Consider the following 19,857-nt stretch of genomic DNA (forward strand, 5'->3'; position numbering starts at 1 on the left):
GACAACAATCTCTCCCTCAACGTGATCAAGACAAAGGAGATGATTGTGGATACAGGAAAAGGAGGACCGAGCACGTCCCCATTCTCATGGACGGGGCTGTAGTGGAGCAGGTTGAGAGCTTCAAGTTCCTTGGCGTCCACATCATCATTAAACTAACTTGGTCCAAGCACACCAACACAGTCATGAAGAGGGCATGACAACACCTATTCCCCCTCAGGAGACTGAAAACATTTGGCATGGGTCCTCAGATCCTCAAAAGGTTTTACAGCACCATCGAGAGCATCCTGACAGGTCGCATCACTGCCTGGTAAGGCAACTGCTCGGCCTCCGACCGCAAGGCACTACAGAAGTTAGAGGCTACGGCCCAGTACATCAACGGGGCCAAGCCTCCTGCCGTTCAGGACCTTTATACCAGGCAGTGTCAGAGGAAGGCCCTAAAAATTGTCAAAGACTCCAGCCACCCTAGTCATAGACTGTTCTCTCTGCTACCGCACGGCAAGCGGTACTGGAGCGCCAAGTCCAGGTCCAAGAGGCTTCTAAACATCTTCTACCCAAAGACATAAGATTTCTAAACATCTAACCAAATGGCTACCCAGCCTATGCCCCCGTCCCCCGTCTACGCTGCTGCTACCCTGTTATTATCTATGTATAGTCACCTTAATAACTCTACCTACATGTACATATTACCTCAATTACCTCGACATCGGTGCCTCCGCACACTGACTCTGTACCGGTACCCCATGTATAAAGCCCTGCTATATTTACTGCTGCTCTTTAATTATTTGTTATTCTTTTTCTTTTTCTTCTTTCTTTTTTTTTTTCTTTTTTTCTTTTGAGGTATTTTCTCAATCTGCATTGTTGGTTAAGGGCTTGTAAATAAGCATTTCACTGTAAGGTCTACATCTGTTGTATTCGGCGCATGTGACAAATATAATTTTATTTTATGTTTTTTGCAACTGCACTTGATACTTCCAATGGTCTTGACATTTTCCGCATTGACTTACCTTCATGTCTTCAATTAATGATGGACTGTCATTTATCTTTGCTTATTTGAGCTGTTCTTGTCATCAAGGCAAAGGGTGTCTACTTTGAAGTTGTTTAACACATTTTGGTTACTATATGAATCCATGTGTTATTTCATAGTTTTGATGTCTTCACTATTATTCTACAATGTAGAAAATAGTAAAAATAAAGAAACTCAGGAATGAGTAGGTGTGTCTGAACTTTTCACTGGTACTGTATATATATACACACTACCAACTGAACAAGAAGACAAGTACATTAGAGTGTCTAGTTTGAGAAACAGACACCTCAAGTCCTCAACTGGCAGCTTCATTAAATAGTACCCGCAAAACACCAGTCTCAACGTCAACAGTGAAGAAGCAACTCCGCGATGCTGGCCTTCTAGGCAGCGTTCCTCTGTCCAGTGTCTGTGTTCTTTTGCCCATCTTAATATTTTATTTTTATTGGCCAGTCTGAGATTTGGCTTTTTCTTTGCAACTCTGCCTAGAAGGACAGCATCCTGGAGTCGCCTCTTCACTGTTGACGTTGAGACTGGTGTTTTGCGGGTACTATTTAATGACGCTGCCAGTTGAGGACTTGTGAGGCATCTGTCCAAACGGTACAAGACGATAGGTAGGCTCGAGGTCAGGGGCAGGCAGACTGGCTCAGAGTCAGGACGGGTAAGGGTCAAAACCATGAGGACGAGAAAAGAGAAAAACGCAGGAGTTGAGATACAAAAACGCTGGTTGACTTGACAAACAAGACAAACTGGCACAGAGAGACAGGAAACACAGGGATAAATACGCAGGGGATAATAAGTGACACCTGGAGGGGTTGGAGACAAGCACAAGGACAGGTGAAACAGATCAGGGTGTGACAGTAGTACACAGCGTTGGACGAGATCTTCAGTTTCTTGGCAATTTCTCTCATGGAATACCCTTCATTAAACAGAACAAGAATAGACTGACGAGTTTCAGAAGAAAGTTATTTGTTTCTTGCCATTTTGAGCCTGTTATCGAACCCACAAATGCTCCAGATACTCAACTAGTCTAAAGGCCAGTTTTATTGCTTCTTTAATCAGAACAACGGTTTTCATCCGTGCTAACATAATTGCAAAAGGGGTTTCTAATGATCAATTAGCCTTTTAAAATGATCAACTTGGATTAGCTAACACAACGTGCCAGTGGAACACAGGAGTGATGGTAGCTGATAATGGGCCTCTGTACGCCTATGTAGATATTCCATAAAGAAATCTGCTGTTTCCAGCTACAATAGTCATTTATAACATTAACAATGTCTACACTGTATTTCTGATCAATTTGATGTTATTTTAATGGACAAAAACAAGAATTTCTAAGTGACCCCAAACTTTTGAAAGGTAGTGTATGTATATTTTTTTATATTCAGGACTCTGATATTGCTCGTTCTAATATGTCTTAATTTGTTTGTTTTCCTTTTTTTTATTACTGCATTTTGGAGCTAGAGATAAGCATTTCGCTGAACCTGCGATAACATCTGCAAAATATGTGTATACGACCAATAAAAGTGTATTTGTTTTTATAATGGAGAGAGAGAGACAGTGACAGAGCTCGGCTTTCCATGCCAAACATGAAGCACCTGGCAGGCAAGATCAGTAGGACAAACCTAGCTCTTCCCTGTGATGTGCTGGGGTGGGGGGCTGGGGTGGGATGGGGTGGGGGGGAGTTCTGATGCTTCCGTGGCTTTGAGGGCATGCCCAGGCCATTCTAACAGACACCTGTGAGAACACCTGTCATTGCCATTAGTGGGCAGGCAAGCATGGAGGAGAGAGGGAAAGTGAGAAAGAGGAGCAGAGAGAGGGAGGGAGGGGAGAGAGATGGGAGGAGAGGTAGGGGGAGAGGAAAGAGTGAGAGGAAGAGAGGGAAGTCTTTCTTTCACCACAGTCCAACTAAACATTCCCAATCTGGCCTTCTGGCCAGCCCAACACACACCTAACCCAGCGTGACACCTAACCTGCACAGGACACATCCATGGAATGCCTTCAAAAGGTCTGAATGGATTTTTATAGCCCACCTCTCTTGTCTTTATGGAGGAGTAGCTACTTCTGCCAAACTGCAGAAATCGAAAGAATTTCCCCTGATACCGATAGAATGTGCACACACACACACACACACACACACACACACACACACACACACACACACACACACACATTGAGCCCCACCCACACACCCTGCTGAAAGTATGTTTCTGTGATGTAGACTCTCTGCTCCACCAGTGGGCCTCCTCACAGGAACAATAAAACAGCAGAAAGCAGGAGAGAAAGAGAGACTGTTTCCTTCATCTGCGTTCCTCTTTTAGTGTTTGTTTCCCTTTGGAGCATGTCATTCAGATAGGCCAGATGTCTCTGTGTAGGTACTACAGGCAGGTACAGTATTTAGAGTTTTTGTCTTCTTTTGATCTGGAGAGTCTGGTCTGTGCTTCCTTTGCTTCACGTTGAGGTGATGGTCTGGTCAGTTTGCTTATTTGTACCAAGAATACCACACTTTCTGCCTTGTCTTCTCACTGCTTGTAGCTCAAAGCCCACTCACTCACACATTCCTTCATGCAGTGGTGGAAAAAGTACTCAATTCTCCTACTTGAGTAAAAGTAAAGATACCTTAATAGAAAAGTGAAAGTCACCCAGTGAAATACTACTTGAGTAAATGTCTAAAAGTATTTGCTTTTAAATATACTTAAGTATCAAAAGTAAATGTAGTAATTTAAAATTCCTTATATTGTAGTGAAGTTGTCAAAATATAAATAGTCAAGTAAAGTACAGATAGCCCAAAAAACTACTTAAGTAGTACTTTAAAGTATTTTTACTTAAGTACTTTACACCTTTGCCTTAATGTTACATAGGGCATGACAGTGGCTGCATAATGTCGTACAACCACATGTCAGTATAGTGTGGTAAGTGGGAGTTACAGAGCATGCAATATCTTCTGGCTTGACAACTGGTGTAGGAGAAGTCAGGGATGAGAGGTCGGGGATAGGAATGTCGTTCCACTGACATGGATGGAGAGAGGGGTTTGTGATTCTAGGTGGGAGATGGGAGAAGAGGTGAGGAGGTTAGGAGTTTGGAATGTAGGTTGGAGATGGCGGGAGACGGGAGAGAGGGATGAAGGGTTTGTGAGTGGGGGTTGAAAATGAAGGGAGATGGGAGAGAGGGATGAAGGATTTGTGAGTGGGGGTTGAAAATGAAGGGAGATGGGAGAGAGGGATGAAGGGTTTGTGAATGAAGGTTGGATGTTAGAGATGGAGCGAGAGGGGGAAAAGAAGAGGTGAGAAGGTGTGTTTAGGCCAGCTGAGCTTCCTTGTGAAGCTCTCAGCTTCACTCTTCAGCCAGCTTGTCCTCCCAATCGTCCACTGAGTGTCTTTTTGGGTCAAGAGTCACTCTGTCCCATGTGACTGGAATGAAAGTTCCAGTGGTATATTTCTCCAAACATGGAGGGGAAGGTGGGGTTTTGTGTTCTCTAGTTCAGTTTAGTCTGGTCTGATCTCTTGAATGTTCCTCAAGGGGAATTTGTTTGCATTATAAGTAATGACAAATATGATATTTACACATGTGGATGGCAACTGAGATGATCTATTCTGAGGTGCATACCTCAGAGATGTTGTTCACCCACCTGAACCATTCTCTCAGATCAGATGATTAGAGAGAGAGAGAGAGAGAGAGAGAGAGAGAGAGAGAGAGAGAGAGAGAGAGGAGAGAGAGAGAGAGAGAGAGGAGAGAGAGAGAGAGAGAGAGAGAGAGAGAGAGGAGAGAAGAGAGAGAGAGAGAGAGAGAGAGAGAGAGAGAGAGAGAGAGAGAGAGAGAGAGAGAGAGAGAGAGAGAGAGAGAGAGAGAGAGAGAGAGAGAGAGAGAGAGAGAGAGAGAGAGAGAGAGAGAGAGAGAGAGAGAGAGAGAGAGAGAGAGAGAGAGAGAGAGAGAGAGAGAGAGAGAGAGAGAGAGAGAGAGAGAGAGAGAGAGAGAGAGAGAGAGAGAATGAAATGAAAATGTTGAAGTCTTCAGAGCGGTAAATAAAGTGTTTAGTTCAACTTATATTCCTGTCTCTTTAAGCTCTGAAAGACACACATTTAGTCTGACCCGGTGGCTCTCATGTTGAATTGCATTCTTCCATTCGGCAGAGCATAGCAGCTGCCATTTCTGATGATTGTTTTCCTCCTCTGTAAATGTAAGGAAGGTATTGCAGGGAGTTTCTTTGTGATTATCTCTTTCCTTTCGAAAATACAGGGTAGTGTGCCCATTCTCTCTCCAAAATGACCCAATTTCAATAACCATTATCCCAAATATCAGGCAGACGTTTGTTTGGGAGAAGCGAGAAAGAAATCCATTCAGGTCAATTTCTCTCTATTGTTGTCCTTATGTTCCACAAAATACTTTTAATTTCTACAGATAATGTTTTAGAGCATCTTGAGAAATGGTACACTGCTGAGACCCAGATCTGTCCTCAGACCAGTCATTAACCAGGTCCTGAAGCTTGAGAGGACTCTCAATTTGCTGGACCCAGATCAGTTTGGCCCCAGTTGGCCTACGGTATGTTCCATGGCTCTTCTCAAACACCAGGGCTCTTTCTCAATTCATCTTTCCACAATTCCTCACTTCCTCTTTCTAACCTTCCCAACTGTATTGAAGGTAAAGGTCCAAGGTCCCTTCCCACAGACCTTCTCCTACAATGCCTTTTGGGAAGAGGTGATGCAAGAAGATGTGTGGAATTGAGGAAAGATGAATTGAGAAAGAGCTCTGGCCTTATAGAATCAGATGTGATTGACTGAGTCATAAGGAAGCTGAAAGCTGTTTTCGGTCATTGGGGGAAAGCCTTGTTTGACTTGCTGGTATTGTTCTGTCACATGATGCATTGTTTTGGGCTGTGAGAACCAAGGTCAGGGGAGTAGAGGTGACCTCTGAACTATATCTTCCCCAAACAACAGGATGTTTTCTCTTCAAACTCCCTGGTCAACACAGGTTTGTGGGAAACTCTTTAGGCTCGAGAAGGAAAATAAATGATTTTCTCTTGTTTAGATTTACTTACTTATGTAAACTTCTTGAAGTAGTTTGTTGAAGGATGGAGAAGAACAAAATGACATCTGGTTGTTTGAAACATCTTGACATGAAGATGCAAACACTGAAAGGTATCAAATCCAAATAAAATAAATGTCACATGGTGCCGAATACAACAACTGTAGACTTTACCGTCAAATGCTTCCTTATGAGCCCTTTCCCAACAATACAGTTAAAAAGTAAGAAAATTAGCAAATAGATTAAAACAATATATTAGCGCAAAATAAAAATAACTTGGCTATATACAAGGAGTACAGAGTCAGTGTACTGGGGTGCGAGGTTGTTGGGGTTATTGATTGAGGTAATATGTACATGGAGGTTTGGTTAGGTGATTGATTGATTGAAGTACTATGTACATGTAGGTAGGAATCCAGTTTTTCACAGGCACAAATATGAATTGCGTTGGTGTAAGTCTTGCCCATAGCCATAGGGTGTATTTTGGGGTTAAAGTCTTCACTTTCTGGTATCCTCATCAACAATGCCCCTCACATACAACTGTACATTATGACAGTGGACAGACTGGTATTATAAAGACAGTAGAGGAGGGTCAAAATATGGCTGATGCATTACATGTATGTGTGTCTTGAGCTTCCCTAATGAGATGTTCACACCCTGCAGTTGTCCTCAGAAGTAAAGCATCCAACTCCATCCCCAGCTCAATGACCCAGCTCCAGCACCAGCTCCATGACCCAGCCCCAGCTCCACATCCCCAGCTCCATGACCCAGCCCCAGCTCCATGACCCAGCCCCAGCTCCATGACCCAGCCCCAGTCCCAGCTCCACATCCCCAGCTCCATGACCCGGCTCCAGCCCCAGCTCCATGACCAAGCTCCATCCCCAGCTCCATGACCTGGAGTTTGATGAGTCACGCCTGATATCATTCATCCAGACTCATGATCACATTTTCCTGCTGCAATTTCAAAAGAGAATGAATAATTGATGTGGTCTTTGTCAGAATGGGAGGATAATCTGTGGCCTACAGAGCCAGATAGGGACAAGTAATCTGCTAGTGTCTCACAGCAGGACCGTGTGTGTGTGTGTGCGTGGGTGGGTGTGTGTGTGTGTGAGAGTGCGTGTGTGCATGTGGTGTGTGCTTTTGCGAGTGTATGTGTGTGTCAGCGTATGTGCTGAGGGATGATCCAAGATGGTGCAGCTAATCAAGGAGACGGCCCAGCCGGCCTGTTTCTGCCTCATCTCTCCTCTGATGTAGAGTAATGGTCTGTAGGAGACTGTAGGAGGCACCACTGGGGCAGAGAGGAGCTATCGTGCACCACACTCACAGATTAAAGTCATCATTCACCCACTCTTACTGGATAGGATACTGCCCCTAGCCCCCTTCACAAGGAGGCTGCGGGAGCTGGGAGTTGCTACAGATGTACAGGAGTGGTGATAGAATGGTGTTCTCAGATGGTTTACTGTCCCCTGGATCTCTTTCTCCATTTCTCTCTCCGCATCACTCTCTCTCTCTCTCTCTCTCTCTCGTGTACATATTGGGTCAGAACAGCTGTGGCACTTCAAAGATGGTCTACTTTACGGACAAACACACAAGCACACACTCAGGGAGGAGGAGAGGGCCCAGTAGAGGGCTGGAGTGCACAGCACAGGGAGGAGGAGGGCAGCAGAGGAGGGCTGGAGGAGTGCACGGGGGAGGGGAGCATATCTGCGCCCTCTTGTGTAGGGATCAGTGTTCATGGACAATGAGGCAGAGCCATTGAGAGTCCTGTCACATCCGTCAGTAGGGCAGGGGGGAGAGGGCGGGACTGGTGAGTGGATAGGGGACAGGGTGAATGAAGAGGGGAGTAGAGAAGGGGACGGAGGAAGGAGAGGTAGTGGAGTGGAGGGTGGGTCGGTTGGAGCCTGAATAGGGTACTGTAAGAGTATGTAAGAGGACGAAGCAGAACGGGATGCTGGCCCATTGAAGTGAGGGGACCTTGGAGTAGAGCAGAGAACAGCTAGCAGGCTATAACATGCTGTACAGAGCTGGGTGATCTCTGCCTCCTCTCCACACTTTCATCACAGATCAGTATGCAAATAATGTTCCCTACTCTTCACGTCAAAGGAGGAAGAGGTTTGACAGAGATTTTGAGGTTGAGTCAAGGATATAGGGAGGGAAATGGATTTAGCAGTACATAGATTCAACAGCAACTATATTCTCAGTCCACTAAATACATTTGTAGAGTCTATATAGGTACGAAGGTACGTGTACAAAGGGAAGTCCACAAGAGTCAATATACATACTGTCCACTGCATGGTCCCAAGCTATCACAGTGGTTGTGATCGTAGTACTAAATACTGTACTTGTAGCCTACTAAAACCAAGCACACCAACTGAAATGTTTTGTTGTGGCAAAATGGTTCTGTTACAGTCTAATGCTATGTAAATGCTTGAGTTGAAAAGTACAATCGATCTATCTATCACCGACCGACCGTATCAACTGGTAATTTTCCATAGCTGTCCACTACCCTCTTCACACACCGCACAAAGGCGTGATTTGCTGGTGGCTCCTTATCGCTTTGGGCACCAGAGACCCAGCTCAAGGCCAAATTCTTCTTCATACTGAATAGGCTTTAAAAAACAAATCACTTCCTTCTCTTAGACATGTAGGCTAGGAGTGGCAAGCAGCTCATTGTGTAAAATAAGTGTATAATGACTGTGTGACTCTAACTTTTGAGTTCCTCTCCTGTTTATCCTGAGAGTGATCTCCCTTGCAATTGCTTGAATAAACTCTTACTGCGGATAAAGAAGTTCTGCCTGATTCCTGGAGTAAGGTTTTGTCAACACTCCTCTACAGACACATTTATTCCTCATATTTACAAACCATAATTAATAGTCAACATGATTGTTGTCAAATATCACTGAATGACAGAGTCTTATCTACAGAGTGCCATCCATGTTAAAGGAAGAGCCATTTCCCATCTCTTTAACTGTCTGGCTCACTGTTAGCGGTTTGTTTCATTAGCATTTATTACTTCCTCTGTAAAAATAGAATTCATTTCCCTCCCAAACATAAGTGATGAATCCTTCATCCTTTCACTAATTGTACTTTCAGCTATTTTATTTGCCCATGAAAAATCCATGATTTTTTTTCTGTAGCGGGTTGCCGAGGGCAGAATACTTATTGCCTCCAAAAGTGGCAAAGTTGGAGAAATGAGGTGTCACACTTGGGTTTGAGGGTAAATAGACAGTGTTGTTGGAGGCCTTGTTGTTGGCCCTGCTAATAGAGGAAATGCATCTGTCGCAATTTATCTGCAAATCAGTCCAGGTCTGGAATAATTGACTTCATTTAACTTCATTGAGTTTTTTTAGTAATGGCCATTTTCTATTGCTCAAACCAATGTGTTATAGTCCTCTTCAAACTGGCATGTCGAGTGAATGACTTGTTGAAATGATGTTTCTTTACTTTAAAATGTCAGTAGCTCAATTTAACAAACAATCATCATAATGTCAAACTCATATAACAGGATTAGGAACCTGGTCTAGAATAGTTTGTATTGGACATGAACAGTGACATTGACATGTCCTCCACCTCTCCTCATCACTATGTCATATATCATTATTTCTAAATGAACACTTGTAGTTGGAACTGTAACACAGGTTCAAGCCTCTACACTGTGACCTCATTCCACCACTGCCTTGAGGCCCTAGGGGCCTGCTCACAGGCAGACATACAGTACAAACCGCTCCATCCATCCCAGCCCGGGCAGGCAGGAATTGTACAACTGTCACCCCACTCAGAGTGCCTGTCACAGCTGGGGGGGTAGAGTGGTATTGGTATTCTGAGTGCATGGGCCCTGTGGTATTCAGAGTAGGACTGGCTTTGAGCTGGCTTTGTTCCAGACCGGGGTGAAGAGAGGTAGGGGCGAGGGGTCAGGGGTTAAGCCGATGGGATCCTCGGAGATGGGGCCTCGCTGAGAAAAGATGGTAATGACCTGAACGATGATTCACCACATAGGCATCCATCACACACCAACCTCCAATTGAGACAAACAGAGCTACGGCAGTGGAAGGAGAGGTGTGAATGTGTGAGTGTTTTGAATCATGTCATCTCAGCACTGCTAGCGCGGGGGTATGCGTGATGCTATTTGAAGTGCTTGTTGACTGTCATGGTGGTAGAGTAACGCCTTTATATAATAAAAAGCTTCTGTTTTTCTTTTTCCATTTGAGGCCCGAGCTCTTATCGGTTGTGAGTTTAAACTGTTCTAGTTGTCTAATTTCATCACAGTGTTTTCAGTATGGCTGGCTGGCCTACATGACAGACTGCAGCTTTCTCTCTCAGCTCATTTCTCTCTCTCCCTCTCTATCGTTCATTCTTTCTGTCTCTGTCTTTCTTTCTGTCTTTCTCTCTCATTTTTCACTCTCCATCTCTCTCTCTTCCCCCCTCTTTCCCTCGTTCTCTCTTTCTCCCCCACCCTTTCTCTTTCTGTATCTTTCTCCCCCTCCCACCTCTCTCTCGCTCTCTCTCTCTCTCCCTCTCTCTGTTCAGTGCAGTATGAGCAAGGTTAATTAAAGAGTCTCTCAGAACAGAGAGATAACACCCAGCCTCATCTCAGGGACAGCAGACACATCATATGCATCACAAATGGCAACCTATTCCCTATATAGTGCAGTACTTTTGGCCAGGGTCCATTGGGCTCCAATGTAGTGAATAGTTTGCATTTGTGACACAGACACGGCTAGCTTACTCCTCTCTCTCATCGTGTTAAATATCGATTTATTTCACTAATCAATTTGTCTCTTTCTTTCTTACTCTCTTTCCTTTTCTTTCTGACGCTTTTGGACACTTTAATCTGTGTCCAGATTCCAGTCTTAGGGTATCTGTTTTCATACCACGATGTGGTCTCTGTAGTGTCCCCTAGCCCTGTTGTGCATGACAATGTTCCACTGTGTGAAGAATAAGCCAAAATATCGGTCGATGTGGTTGTGTGGTGTGTTATGGATGATCCGTCTTAAAGTCAATACTCGATAGAGAACCCGAATGGCAGACTCTTTCTCCAGTGTGCAGAGAGGACCCCCATTCACTGTAAGAGATTAGAGGAGAGGGAGAGGGGGAGAGAGGAGGGAGACAAGTGACACAGTGGGGGTATAAGCTGGACCTAGTCCGTGCCAACTCCAGCCTCTCTCTCTCCCAGCACTAGGGTTAGGCCAGCAGCACCACAGCTATTTTTGGTGAGACTGAGAGACCTAGACACAGTAACCAACATGAGAGAGAGAGGGCCATCTCCCAGGCTCCCATACAAAATGCCAATGCTGCTCTGATAGCCAAGTGTGTGTGTTTGTGTGTGTGTGCCCCAGCACTGAGCAGCAAGACCAGTCTCCTGGTGTAGCATTCGTAATTTAACCCAAGACTTACGGTTCTAAAAATAAAAATAAAAATGCAATTGGGCAGTGGAGAAAAAGCATATGGCGGTGTGGTAGAGGATTGTAGGACGGTGTGTGTCTGTCTCGTGTGTGTGTGTGTGTGTTTGTTTTTGTGTGTCCCAGCACTGAGCTGGGGCTGGGGCATTCTTAATTAAACCCAATGCGGTTCTAAAGGAATGTAAGTGGGCTGTGGTGTGGTAGAGACATTTCCATTCTAATGACATCTCGGCTGCAAATTAGAACGCAGCCCTGGTCCTATCTGGTTACCTGACCTCATAATCCACTGGCTGGCCCACTCAGATCCATGTTGACGCAATTAACAAACATCAATAAGGTTCATGTCTTTTCATTGCATCTGTGTTGTTAGTAGCAAAATTAAGTTCAACAGTTGCATCATTGTCAGGCAGCCAGCAGGCACTAGTCAGGCAGCCCCCTTGGCAACAGGTGAATGCTGCATCCAGTCACTCTTTTATGTGTGTTTATTTTGGTTTCCTAGGCAACGGAATGGGGTCCAGACGATGACACCAGGAGGTCCTGTCAGAGCAAAGGGAAGACGGAGGTAAACGATGACTTTAAGGGTGTCCCCCCCATCCATACACACACACACACACACACACACACACACACACACACACACACACACACACACACACACACACACACACACACACACACACACACACACACACAGGATGCCACCCTGAATAAAAGCTTTTACTTTAAAAGCGGGCAGTTGATTGGATGAGGAAGTGGCCCTTCTCCTCTCCTTCCAACGGCTGATAAACACTGTGATCATTTTGTTATTTCACTTTTTCTTTGTAGGAATTGAATGCCTTGTCATATTTTTCTCAAGAGGGGAGAAACAAAAAAGCAGTCAATTCTTTCTGAAACCTGTAGAACCTCGTCTGACCTCAAGTTCTGAAACAAAGTTACTCTATTTGCCAAAACAATATATTTAAGGAAAACTAAGAAGTTTCAATAAAAAAAATTTCCCCCTCAATCGTCAGACAATGGTTCCCTCAATGTGTATGACAAACCTGCAAGTAAGCAATTAGTTGCACTCTGTACTCCATATACTGCATATCACGTGTATATGACAAATAAACAAACTTGAATTCTTTCTAAGAATGAGATGTGATTGGACTAGGTTTAGATGTGTTACATTTCATCTCACAGATGAAAGATAGACAGTCATTACAGTCATATCATTGAAGTGAGTGGTGAGTAATGCTGGCTCGTATTCATTAGTGCATACTGTTACAAACTGTAGCCAAATGTTTTGCAATGAAAACAAGCAGCTTTTTAAATCAGGTTTCTTATCAAGTACAGGTAGACCCACGCAGTTTCGGTCAATTTTCTTCCATTTGGTTTCTAGTGAATACAACCAAGGTACTGTATGTAATTCTCTAACCTATAACATCTCTGTACTCTACCACCCCCTGTAGGTGGAGTGTCAGAACTACATCCGCGTCCTGCTGGTCAATAAGACTGAGGTCATTACCTGTGGAACCAACGCTTTCCAGCCCCTCTGTATCACCCGGGAGGTAAGGGGGGAGGGATGGATGGAATGATATGTCAGGGTGGATGGGGTTCGAGGAAGAAGTAGAATAGAGTGAAAACCTACAGGGGGCTGGGTAGGGGTGATAGGGAAGGAATGATAAGAAGGTAAAGGAGGATGGTGGGAGGAAGAAAGAGTGGATGGAGGGAAGAGGGGGATAGAGTGGTAACTGGCAGGGTGGGGGGTGAATGATGGAGGGAATAAGATAAAGACTTGAATATAAATATCAAACAGCCATATGGTCTGGAGGAGACTTTAGAGGTAGGGGAAGACAGTAACAACTATAACTATCACAACTATCACTATCATTTTCTTACTCTCTATCACCCTATTTATCTTTCTCCCTTTCTCTCTATATCTCTATCTATATCTCTATCTCTTCTATCTCCATCTATATCGCTCTCTATATCTCTATATCTGTCTTTTCTATCTCTATATCTATCTTTTCTATCTCTATATCTATCTTTTCTATCTATCTATATCGCTCTCTATCTCTATCTTTTCTATCTCTATCTCTGTCTTTTCTATATTTTCTATCGATATATCTCTATATCTTTTTTATCTCTTTCTCTATTCCTCTTTCCCTCCTCCCAGGTTGGGAATATGAGTAGTGTGTTGGATCGCGTGAACGGTGTGGCAAGGTGCCCCTACGACCCTCGCCATAACTCCACGGCGGTGGTGACGGAGAGCGGCGAACTATATGCCGCCACGGTCATCGACTTCTCTGGTCGCGACCCTGTCATCTACCGGAGCCTGGGGGGCATGCCACCCCTCAGGACGGCCCAGTACAACTCCAAGTGGCTCAATGGTAACACACACACAAACACACACCACACACACACACTGTCCACCATGTGTTAGCTCATTTATCATTGTGTAGTGTCAATTAAAGTGGATTGTTGCATAAGGGCTAAGATCTTTGTCAGAGATCCAGCGCTTCCAGATTGTTTATTGTCTTGATGCAGTCTATCAACCATGTTTCTCAGTGGAACTATGTCCTACCCTTTCCTTGTATCCTAGTACAAAAACCATGGTAATTTGGCACCACAAAAAGCGATTTGAGTAATCCACCACAGTGTTGAATAGGGATCAGGGATAGGGATAGGGATCACAGAGGTAGGAAGGGAGTGGACCGTATGAGCTGGTATTGGCTGGCACCGTAGAAAAGCTAAGTTAGATAAACCTCCATCAGCCCCAAAAGTCATGGCTATGTGTCTATAATATCCCTGTTGCTGACACCAAGTTTTTTTTTACTGAATGCACCTCCAGAATACATCCTGACTCATGCAGAAAAAGACAAACCTTCCAGAGACGGTGCTTCTCATCTGCAATAATTCAAACACAGCAGCCACACAGTTCTTGGCTTCACAGAGTAGGAGGAGAAAGGGGGAGGAAGGAGAAGAAAAGGGGAAGAAAAGGGGAGAGAGGAAGTGTGAGTAGGTAGAGGTAGACACCACAGTGGTAGACCAGGAGAGAGGAGAGACACTCAGGAGTCAATGAATGGAGTAAGAAGGGGAAGAAAGGGAGGATAGGAAAGGTGAGGCCAGGCAGAGGAGATGGGGGACAAAGAGGAAAAGGGGGTAGGAGGCTAGAGAAGAGAAGTAAGACTCAGTAGGAGGAGACAGAAGGAGAAATGGGGTGAGAGGAAAGGTAGGAGATAGTGGTATACAGGTATACAGGCCAGGCACAGGAGAGGTGATATACTCAGAGACTCAGAAGGCAGTGAGCAGTGTAATTATTCCTCGCGTCAGGGAGAGGGTGAAATTACAGCGTGCTGCATGCTTCATGCTACACAGGGCTCTCTTCTGACAGTGTGTGTGTCTGAGGTGTGTGTGTTGGGGAGGTGGGCTTTACTGAAGCCTCTCTAGCAAGCGAGTGAGGGAGCAAGCAAGGGAGGGAGGAGTGGAGAGGCGAAGAGAGCGCTCTGCTCATCAGCATAATCACAGCTAGTTGCAGAAAGACAGGCAGATAGACACCACACCACTCACTTTAGTTACACACCACCTTTTCTTTCCGTTCCCTCAGCCCACCTAAAAATACACACAGCCTCTTGGGGCAAAGCTCCATTTTCTTCCTCCAGAGTCTTGAGCTGGATCGAGCAACCTCAGAGGAGACTGAGTGAGAATTAAAATCTCATTTCTAGTCATAAGCCTCCCCAGTTAGGGGGATTCACAAACAAACAGACAGAATAGAACAGAGGGGGTTCTGAATCTAATCAATCTGTTCTTTATTGGATTGGGACCTGCCAGGTACTGACCAACTGTTTTATTATAAATGAGAATGAAGTGGAGTGCCTGGGGAGCATTGAGGATGTAGAAGTCCCTAAAGAACACAGGCAGGCAGGCAATAATCTCCTCTCCCTCTCTCCCTCTCTCCCTCTCCCTCTCTCTCTCTTTCTCTCTCTCTCTCTCTCTCTCTCTCTCTCTCTCAAATTCAAAGCACTTTATTCAATTCAATGCAAATGGAACAGACAATAATCAAAATGTAATTAAACAAGGTAAAACATTAGTGAACATTGCACTCACATAATATTTAAAAAAATATATAGACATTTCAAATGATACAACACTGTACATTGGCAATAATTATATTATTGCCAATGTACAGTGTTGTAACAATGTGCAAGTAGTTGAAGTACGAAAGGGAAGATAAATATATGTTATATTTACAATGCTCCACTGTTTGCCCTTTTCTTATGGCAACGGGCCACAAATATTGCTGCTGTGATTGCACACTGCGGTATTTTTCCTAACAGATATGGGAGTTTATCAATGTTTGATTTGTTTTCAACTTCTTTGTGGGTCTGTGTGATCTGTGGAAAATATGTGTCTCTAATGTGGTCATCCATTTGGCAGGAGGTTAGGAAGTGTAGCTCAGTTTACACCTCATTTTGTGGAATAGCATTCTAGATTGCGCTGTTATTTTTGTTGAATCTTACCATTGGTTCAAATAGTTATCTTTTTGCTTTTTCATAATTTGGTTGGGTCTAAATGTGTCTGTCCTGTGGCTCTGTGGTGTCTGTTTTTGTTTGTGAACAGAGCCCCAGAACTAGCTGGGTGAGGAGACTCTTCTCTAGGTTAATCTGTGTAGGTGAGGGCTTTGTGGTGGAATGTGTGGGCATTGCTTCCTTTTAGGTGGTTGTAGAATATAGCAGGTATAGTCCTAATTCTGCTCTGTATACTTTGGCAGAATTCTGCATGCAGAGTCTCAATTGTGTGTTTGTCCCATTTCATGAATTCTTGGTTGATGAGTGGACCCCAGACCTCACAACCATACAGGGCAATGGGTTTGATAACTAATATAAGTGTTTTACCCAGATTCTAATTGGGATGTTGAGTTTTATGGTCCTTTTGATGGCATAGAAGGCCCGTCTTGCCTTATCTCGTTCACAGCCTTGTGGAAGTTACCTGTGGTGTTGATGTTTAGGCCGAGGTAGGTGTAATTCTGGGGCAACAGTGTCTAGTTATAGTTTGTATTTGTTGTCTTGGCTATTGGACCTTTTTTGGAAAAAAAATATTTTTTTGTCGTACTGAGATTCACTGCCAGGGCCCATGTCTGACAAAATCTGTGCAAAATATCAAAGTGCTGCTGTAGGCCCTTCTTGGTTGAGTCCGTAGGGTGAGGGCGGGTGAGGTGCTGCAGACTGTTCTAGTGCCCTCAGCAATTCAGTGATATACAGTGCCTTTGTAAATTATTGAAATTCATTGACTATTCCCACATTGAGTTACGTTAAAGTTTTATTCTACAATGGATTAAATAAAAAAATGTCCTCAGAAATCTACACACAATACCCCATAATGACAAAGCGAAAACATTTTTTTACAGAAATATCTTATTTACATAAGTATTCACACCCTTTGCTATGAGACTCGAAATTGAGCTCAGGTGCATCCTGTTTCCATTTATCATCCTTGAGATGACAGTGCATGTCAGAGCAAAAACCAAGCCATGAGGTTGAAGGAATTGTCCATAGAGTTCCGAGACAGGATTGTGTCGAGGCACAGATCTGGTCGAAGGGGACCAAAAAATGTCTGCAGCGTTGAAGTCCCCAAGAACATAGTGGTCTCCATCATTCTTAAATGGAAGAAGTTTGGAACCACCAAGACTCTTCCTAAAGCTGGCCGCCTGTCCAAACTGCGCAATCGGGAAGAAGGGCCTTGGTCAGGGAGGTGACCAAGAACCTGATGGTCTCTCTGACAGAGCTCTGGAGTTCCTCTGTGGAGATGGGAGAACCTTCCAGAAGGACAACCATCTCTGCACCACTCCTCAGTAAAATGCACACACCTACAGACTCTCAGACCATGAGAAACAAGATTCTCTGGTCTGATGAAACCAAGATTGAACTATTTGGCCTGAATGCCAAGCGTTAAGTCTGGAGGAAACCTGGCACCACCCCTACGGTGAAGCATGGTGGTGGCAGCATCATGCCGTGGGTATGTTTTTCATCGGTAGGGACTGGGAGACTAGTCAGGATTGAGGCAAAGATGAATGGAGAAAAGTACAGATAGATCCTTGATGAAAAACTGCTCCAGAGCGAAGGTTCACCTTCCAACAGGACAACGTCCCTAAGCACACAGCCAAGACAATGCAGGAGCGGCTTCGGAACAAATCTTAATGTCCTTGTTGTCTACATTGATTTAATAATGTTGTATGCTCCCCCCCCCCCCCCCCCCCCAACAACGCTTTCCATCAATTTGTGTAGCAGACCCTCATCCAAAAATGAGTCACAAGCTTTTTTGAAATCAACAAAGCATGAGAATATTTTGTTTTGTTTTGTTTTGTTTGTTTGTCAATAAGGGTGTGCAGGGTGTATATGTGGTCTGTCGTACGGTATTTTGGTAAGAAGCCAATTTGACATTTGCTCAGGACATTGTTTTCACTGAGAAAAGAGTCTGCTGTTGATGATACTGCAGAGGATTTTTCAAAAATTATTCCACTGTATTTATCTGGGTCAAATTTATCTTCACTTTTGTGGATTGGGGTGATCCGGACTTGGTTCCAAATTTTAGGGAAGATGCCAGAGCTGAGGGTAATGTTTAAGAATAGCCCATTTGAATTTGTGGTCTGTATATTTTATCCTTTTGTTTAGTATACCATCAACACCATAGTCCTTTTTGGGTTGGAGGGTTTGTATTTCTCTCTCTCTCTCTGCATCCTGGGAGTGTTGGTGCATGTTGGGAATTGTATGAGTGAGTGTGAGTGGTGTCTGTAGTTAGATCGCCTCTGTTTTCTTTTCCTTTCTTGGTGGTTTTCCTTTTTCTATGCATGATTGAGTATTTTTGTGTTTCAGTGGTAGAATTAGGTATATTGTAGTTCTAGTTAGAATTGCCACTGTTTTGGTGGATATGGCGACCCACATGGGGATGCCATCCCTGTCACTTCGGCATGGCTTCAGGTGTGTTACTGAAGCTCCTGTCACTGTGGAGGAGTTTCTGGTCACCGTAGGAGAGAAGGTAGGCTATGAAAATGTTGCTTATGTTGGATGAATAAAGCAATGGTGTTTTTTGTTAAAGAAGAGCGTCTTGTCGATCGGATGGTTGTGCATGCCGTACTTCTTAAAGAAGAGCGTCTTGTCGATCAGATGGTTGTGCATGCCGTACTTCTTAAAGAAGAGCGTCTTGTCGATCAGATGGTTGTGCATGCCGTACTTCTTAAAGAAGAGCGTCTTGTCGATCGGATGGTTGTGCATGCCGTACTTCTTAAAGAAGAGCGTCTTGTCGATCGGATGGTTGTGCATGCCGTACTTCTTAAAGAAGAGCGTCTTGTCGATCAGATGGTTGTGCATGCCGTACTTCTTAAAGAAGAGCGTCTTGTCGATCAGATGGTTGTGCATGCCGTACTTCTTAAAGAAGAGCGTCTTGTCGATCGGATGGTTGTGCATGCCGTACTTCTTAAAGAAGAGCGTCTTGTCGATCAGATGGTTGTGCATGCCGTACTTCTTAAAGAAGAGCGTCTTGTCGATCAGATGGTTGTGCATGCCGTACTTCTTAAAGAAGAGCGTCTTGTCGATCAGATGGTTGTGCATGCCGTACTTCTTAAAGAAGAGCGTCTTGTCGATCAGATGGTTGTGCATGCCGTATTTCTTAAAGAAGAGCGTCTTGTCGATCAGATGGTTGTGCATGCCGTACTTCTTAAAGAAGAGCGTCTTGTCGATCAGATGGTTGTGCATGCCGTACTTCTTAAAGAAGAGCGTCTTGTCGATCAGATGGTTGTGCATGCCGTACTTCTTAAAGAAGAGCGTCTTGTCGATCGGACGGTTGTGCATGCCGTACTTCTTAAATGTATGTTTATTTAAGTTACCGCTTCTTCTCCATCTACAAAGGTTACGATTTTGAATGTACCGCCGTTTATTCCCAATGAGCTATTGGAGATGAGAGATGTTTTACACATTTCTAAACTCTCTGATGTGAATGTGGGTTTGCTTTCTTTGGATCAGGAGAAAGCTTTTGACCATCTGGACCACCAGTACTTGTTCAAAACAGTGAAAGCCTTTTGGGGATGTTTTTTTTTGTCTTGGATGAGTCTAAAGTATGCTGGGGCCTCATGTATGGTGAAGGTGGGGGTGGTTTGAGCTGACCCTTTCCCGTCCATAGGAGTATTAGGCAGGGATGCACAATTTCAGGACAGTTATCTTGTCTGGCAATTGAACCAGTGCTTTGTTTTTTAAAAGTGAGGCTTACTGGTTTCTCTGTGCCAGGGGTTATGAAGGGTCCCACAATAGCACTGTCTGCGTATGCAGATAACATGTCAGTTTTTATTACAGGGGTTGAGGATGTTATGGTTCTCTCAAATGCTCTAAAGGTGTATGAGGAGGCCTCCTCAGCTAGAGTTAATCCGGAATAGAGTGAGTTCCTGTG

The 19,857-nt window shown here is 44.2% G+C and overlaps 1 protein-coding gene across 3 annotated transcripts in view; it reads left to right on the forward strand.

Annotated features, from left to right (window-relative positions):
- Positions 1-19,857, forward strand: part of LOC109904482 (semaphorin-5B-like) — a 196,259-nt gene that overhangs the window by 106,713 nt on the left and 69,689 nt on the right. For all 3 annotated transcript variants that reach the window (XM_031797168.1, XM_031797159.1, XM_031797164.1), the window contains exons 6-8: positions 11,939-12,001; positions 12,888-12,986; positions 13,595-13,808. In XM_031797168.1, the coding sequence (XP_031653028.1) occupies positions 11,939-12,001; positions 12,888-12,986; positions 13,595-13,808 (376 nt within the window). The remainder of the gene's footprint in view (positions 1-11,938; positions 12,002-12,887; positions 12,987-13,594; positions 13,809-19,857) is intronic.

The sequence above is a fragment of the Oncorhynchus kisutch genome, linkage group LG2 (assembly GCF_002021735.2).
Source record: "Oncorhynchus kisutch isolate 150728-3 linkage group LG2, Okis_V2, whole genome shotgun sequence".
NCBI classification, from domain to species: domain Eukaryota; kingdom Metazoa; phylum Chordata; class Actinopteri; order Salmoniformes; family Salmonidae; genus Oncorhynchus; species Oncorhynchus kisutch.